The 6,000-nt window shown below is 37.0% G+C and overlaps 1 protein-coding gene across 11 annotated transcripts in view; it reads left to right on the plus strand.

Annotated features, from left to right (window-relative positions):
• The window catches only part of nedd4l (NEDD4 like E3 ubiquitin protein ligase), a 65,260-nt gene extending 64,288 nt beyond the window's left edge, over positions 1-972 (plus strand). For all 11 annotated transcript variants that reach the window (XM_018752495.2, XM_018752503.2, XM_018752513.2 and 8 more), the window contains one exon: positions 96-972. In XM_018752495.2, the coding sequence (XP_018608011.1) occupies positions 96-198 (103 nt within the window). In that variant the 3' untranslated portion in view covers positions 199-972. The remainder of the gene's footprint in view (positions 1-95) is intronic.
• Positions 973-6,000: the final 5,028 nt, after the last annotated feature.

Consider the following 6,000-nt stretch of genomic DNA (forward strand, 5'->3'; position numbering starts at 1 on the left):
CACTCTTGTCTTGTTCAGTTGAACTGCATATATTTATTTGGCCCCACTGTGCTATTAATCATCCGCTTAAAATGTTTGATGTACTCCATATGCAGTTTCAATCGGCTGGACCTACCTACCTATGAGTCCTTTGATGACCTCCGGGAGAAGCTGCTCATGGCAGTAGAAAATGCACAGGGCTTCGAGGGAGTCGACTAAATGTCACCAGTATACACTGAACAGAAGGAATTGTTTCAAGTCACGGATGCCACAGATATGTTCATGTGTGCAAGCGTATGTATGCACATGTGTAGCTGTGGACAACTGTATAGTAAATTAAGTGCGTGCCCATGGTCTACTTTGCCTGTTTTACGCTGCGTTCCTGGGAAACTGAGGGGGCACACATTTTTTTCTTTTCTTTTCCCAAGCAGGTTCAGCACGTGACAAAAACTTCTGATGCATTTGAATTACTCCAATATTCATACTATGCTATTGGAGGTGTGGTGCTGTAACTACTTTGCATTCTTTATTAACTGCAATGAAATAAGGCAAAATAATCACTTGTACAAGTCTTGTATCGCACTACCAACTTACCTTAGGAATAACAAATCACTGATGATTACTGGCAATGTCGTCCTCACGATACGCTGAATCGTTCCTTATTGATAAAGCTTCTCCACCTGTTGTTTTCACAGTTATTTTTATATCTTTCTTTGCAAGTCAAGAAACAAGATGTTCATAATCATTTTTAGATTTTTATTGTTATTAATATTATTATGCTTCACAAAGTGTATTTGTACTGTACAGTGTTCTGTATTTTAGACGGTGTATCAAATCATAAATCTGGTCAATGGAAAAGGAATCTGCATATCTGGGGGAAAAAACAAAAAACTTTTTTTTTAAAGCCCTACAAAATGGCATGAACAAGTATATGCAGTGGCCCCATAAAAAGGGCATATTCTTGTACTGGAAAAAAAAAATCCCCAAAAGAAGGAAAAATCACAAGAAATGCATTTATGAGAAGGCTTTGTGTGACATTTATAAATGTTTTGTTCATGTATCCAAAATACACTGAATGAAGTTTGCCTGAATCACTTCTGTTATGTCAGTACTAAATTTGAAATGAGTATTAATGGATACAAAATTTAAGCTGTGATGGTCACTATTTTAGCAGTTCTTATAAATGGATTTTTTTTCCTAATTTTTAAAACCACTGAACCCAAAGGGCACTTTATCACACTAAGGTCATGTTGCCTGTCATCATTATTAACTTGAATGTGATTATTTCCTTGAGCACTCATAGACCTGGTGCAATATATATATATATATATATATATATATATGTGTGTGTGTGTGTGTGTGTGTATATATGTATGTGTATATATTATATATATTATATATATATATATATACACACACACACACACATATATATATATAATATATATATACACACACACACACACACACACACACACACATACTTATTTGTCTGTAAATCTGGCTGCTGCTAATGTATAAACTCACAGTTGTGGAGCTGAGACTTCAGACTGGATTACCTTTACTTACTTTTTCTGTTTCTGTGTCCCGTTCTCCTCTGTCGCAGAGACCTTGACTTAAAAGATCTGAGACTGTCCTCTTTTTTTATGGGTATGCTTGTTTTCTATTAACAAGGAAAGTTCACTCCACAGCTTTAACATAACTAGAAATTAAACTGTAATATTGAACGCAACAAAAGCTGGATGGTTGTATCTTTGTGCCAAATGGATGTTAGTCCTTGTTGAGCATCTAATATCCCTGTGCTTCAAGGTTTCCCCAAGTCCTGGCAACCTATAGTGGTCTTTGCTCTCTTCAATTTTTTATTTTTTTTGGTTAGTTGAGTGAATCAACTCTGTTAAACACATTAGTTGAAAAGGTTTAAATTGCTGCATTGTTTGGTGTTGATGAGGAACACCTCAAAATTTGTATAACAAATTCAAGAAATTATATTGTGTGAAATTAATGTAGTTTAACTTGTTGCTTTTACTTAAATGTTTACATGGCCATTGTTAGCTTTTCATTCATCTTAAAATAATTGGTTTACTTTCTGTTGAAAAATTAGTATATCAACTGATCATTTTAATGTAATTTGAATTTTGAGATTAATGAGCAGTTTAATCGGGGTACTTCATCAAGAGCTTAACCAGAACAAAGACCACTGTACTTAATATATGGCCAGGACTGTGATCAGGGAAACTTGCAAATTTCCATTTACTAAGTCGATTGGGGAATGTGATGCTACCGATCGGTATAAATATGTGGAACATTTTGTTTGTGTTTGACCAGTCCAGAATGGTACAGTTGCCTTCAGATTCAAATGGTTCTTCCGAATAACAGCCATCCACTACTAACAGTCAAGAGCATATGATATGAAATAAAACACGGTCAAACAAAAATGAGCTGATGCTCTCTGGTCCTTGTATGTGCATCCATTTATGATTAAAATGGAAAGGGTATTATAACTACATTAATTCTTTATTAAGGACATCTTTTATGTAAAAGCCCACCAAAGAGCCATTTATATACTTTTTCCAGTACATGCTTGCTATTCCATCTTGAAGTCATATGGGACAGTTGGTAGTGTAGTGGTCAGCGCCACTGCCTTTGGACCCACAGGTTTGAGCCTCACCTCCAGTTGTAGTACCCTTGAGCAAGCTACTCACCCTCTAGTAAAATTGCCCGGCTGTGTAAATGAGTAAGCGGTTTTAAGTACCCTGACATTGTAAGTTGCTTTGGAGAAAAGCATCAGCTAAATGAATGTGTTAGTCTGTACATTAATGGGAGAGTGTTACCCCAGTAATATCTTCAAGGGACTCTAGACTTTGCTTGAGAATAAGTAATGATGTTTTGAGTAAAGAGTGAAAAAGATACATACAAATTCTGTTCCAGAAAGTGTGCTGTACTTTTAAATTAAGTATTTAAGAGAATAACGCAAGTTGGAGGACTGCTGCACAAAGTTGTTCAGTTTATTTAGGGTCAGCAGGTGGTGAAGTGGGTAAAGCAAATCTGTGCTTTTGATACATTCCATTCAAATCTTTACTCCTGCTTTAGTACCCTTGATCACTTACCATAAATTACTCCAGTAAAAAATACGCAGGGAAATGAGTAGTGTAGTTCACAAATCTAACACTAAGTTCAATTCAGTTTGTTTTATAGAGCTCTCAGCAGTGATAGAATGCTAAACAGGGTTGCTGTAAAAGATACTGTATTACAGTGTATTTTGTCTATTAGCAGATACACTATGTAATGATAGAATGACCCAGAGGAGAGGAAAATAAAACTCCCAGCCAATGGGGAATGGGTGAAAAATAAACCTCTGGGGGTCCAAGTAGCGACAGTCAACTGTCAACACTTAACTATAGACTATGGAAGCTGAAATTTGTTCGCCAGGTACTCAAAAGCATCAGCTACTGTGTATCTGAATATAGTCAATAAGACACTAAAAGTACTGTGATCTCCATTTTATTTTATTCTTCTTTCACTTTGTCAGCACTCCAAATGTACTTATATACACTGTAGTTATTTTGCTGTAAATAATACATTGACCTGGAATGACTCTAAATTGGATGTTTAACACTTTTCTTTGAAGTGGCACAAGCAAATTACCTTTTTTAGCTTATATTTTTCATGACATTAACGCATGAAGATGGACCCCTTTATATAGTAGTATAATTTTTACTGTACGACAGCAGAAGGTGAAACCTGGATCTTTTGATTGTGGGCTAACTGATGCCCAGCTCAAATACTGCTCAAGAATAGCAGTAACAAGTAGGGGGTCTTAAATCGGCAATATTCAGGTTGTTCTGTGGTTATTCATTATTCACCTGCTACCCGGCTGTACTAAAAGCAGCGGGTAATGTTTCTTTAAGACAGGTTACCAGTTCAGAACTCGGGGACTGGCTGTTTAAAGCTAAATTACTCCAATAAAAAATTAAAGTGGTGAGTCACTTGATGAAAATGTATTTTTGTCAAAAGGATGTAACGAAATAATACAAATCACTGACTACCAGCTGAAGCGCTCTATCTGCCCTACCGTGTCCCACTGTTATCTAGGCCATCGAACACCGGGGCGACAGAAGTGGACTCTTGCGCAGTGCTGCATGCCTTACACAAGATGAACTGTGCCCCTGCGGGGATGACACACTAATCAAATTTAAAGTTTGAAGTTTGAGTGTGTGCTGGGCAGGATGGAGCTGGCACTGGATGTGGTACTGTGGTCCAATGCCATACTGCTCCCGTGAGTTCCATAGCGTCTGAGTCCGACAGCAGTACAATAAGCACTTGGGATACCATACAACCAAATAGTTAATTATCCCGCTTCTTTTCTGGTGTGTTAACTTTTACCTTCCAGGGATGTCAGGCTAATCAATCTAGTGTGACGTCCTTATAAGAAAGGGAATTCACACTAAGTTGAGAAGTCACACAAACTGTGTTAATTCTTTAATTCTGCAGAAAGGACAAAATGCTTAATCCCCACTTATTTCCATTGTCTTAATAAAGGGCAGATGGATGTGGCTTCTGATGAAATATGAAAAACTTAACATCTAATCTTGCGTTAAACAAAATATTCTTTATCACCCAGTTGCCCGCAATGCGGTCAAATTTCTTTATGCTGTGTACACTTTGTAAAACTAGGGGTTTTTTAAGAATATGGTGAAAGGAACTCAGTTCATTCACACAGACAGTCTGAGAGTTATCAGTTCCAAGGACAAGTAAATAGAAGTTCCCAGCTGCCCTGGGACACTTTATCAAAACCCCACTTTCTAATCATAAACAAGCAGTTTATGCTTTTGTGCGCCAAATTCTCTTTCAGCCAGGACCGCAGTTTTATTCATGTGAATTTCCGTTCTCTGATAATCATTTTTAGAGAGTGATCTGAGAAAATAATGCACATTTACTGAAGATGTAGTCGTGGCATTTACAGATATTATCAAAGCTAGGCTTTCATCTAAACTACCTTTTCAACTGTACCAGAAAGGAACATATGAATTATTGCAGTGTATATAAAACAATGCAATTGCTATAAAAAAAAGACAACATCCTACCCAAAGCATCTCTGACATTTATCAGACATCATCAATGTTTCCAGGACAGAACTGAAAATATTTGATGCTTGCTTGAGTGATTCTTTCAAACAGACAAGCACTGAATGCAATATACCCTACACAGCTGGTTAGTTGTGATTTTTGTTATAAAGATTTAAACAGTAAATGTATAATGAAATATTTTCTTCCTGGAGATTGATTATTCAGACCCAGTTAAAAGTCAATGCAGCTTGGGATTCATTTATTTTTCCAGCTGCGCTACTTGTGTGTGTGTGTGTGTGTGTGTATGTTTTTTAACTACACATAATTTCCTCTAAACCAGCGTATAGAATATGTAATTACATGTGTGTTTAGTAGGAAAAAAGAAGTACTACAGATGCAAAAATAAGTAAACCCCAAGCTGCATTGGTTAAACAAGTAGGTAAGTAGAATCATAGTCTTTTATTCATTTTATAAGTTTGTATGTTATAAAACGAGAGTGACAATCACTATACGGTTCACATACAGCACTATATATATATATATATGTATATATACACACACACACACACACTATTTGTCTAGTGCACAGCCTATTTGTTCTTCCCACCTCAGTGCCATTACATGGTGGAATTGTACACTGACTTTTGTTGGTTAGTGAATGTACTTGTACAGTACAAAGTATATATACTGTATTCAACAGGATTTCAGCCAGTTTAATGAAGTCTCATAGTGAAACATAAAGAGCAAGTTGCCACTGCAGCAGAGTGCTGGCCCTAACCCACCTGAATCGATCAATACTTCGGAGGCGCTTATCACCGAAAGGAACGTGTTGTCCAAAGAGCCAGAGCTACATAAAGGCAGCAGAAGGGACAGTACAGTGGCCAGAAACTTACCGTCTCTAGCCCTGTGTGACCGCTGAGAAAAGGTGGATTAGTACCATATTTCCATGTCGGTG

Source organism: Scleropages formosus, chromosome 6 (assembly GCF_900964775.1).
Source record: "Scleropages formosus chromosome 6, fSclFor1.1, whole genome shotgun sequence".
NCBI classification, from domain to species: domain Eukaryota; kingdom Metazoa; phylum Chordata; class Actinopteri; order Osteoglossiformes; family Osteoglossidae; genus Scleropages; species Scleropages formosus.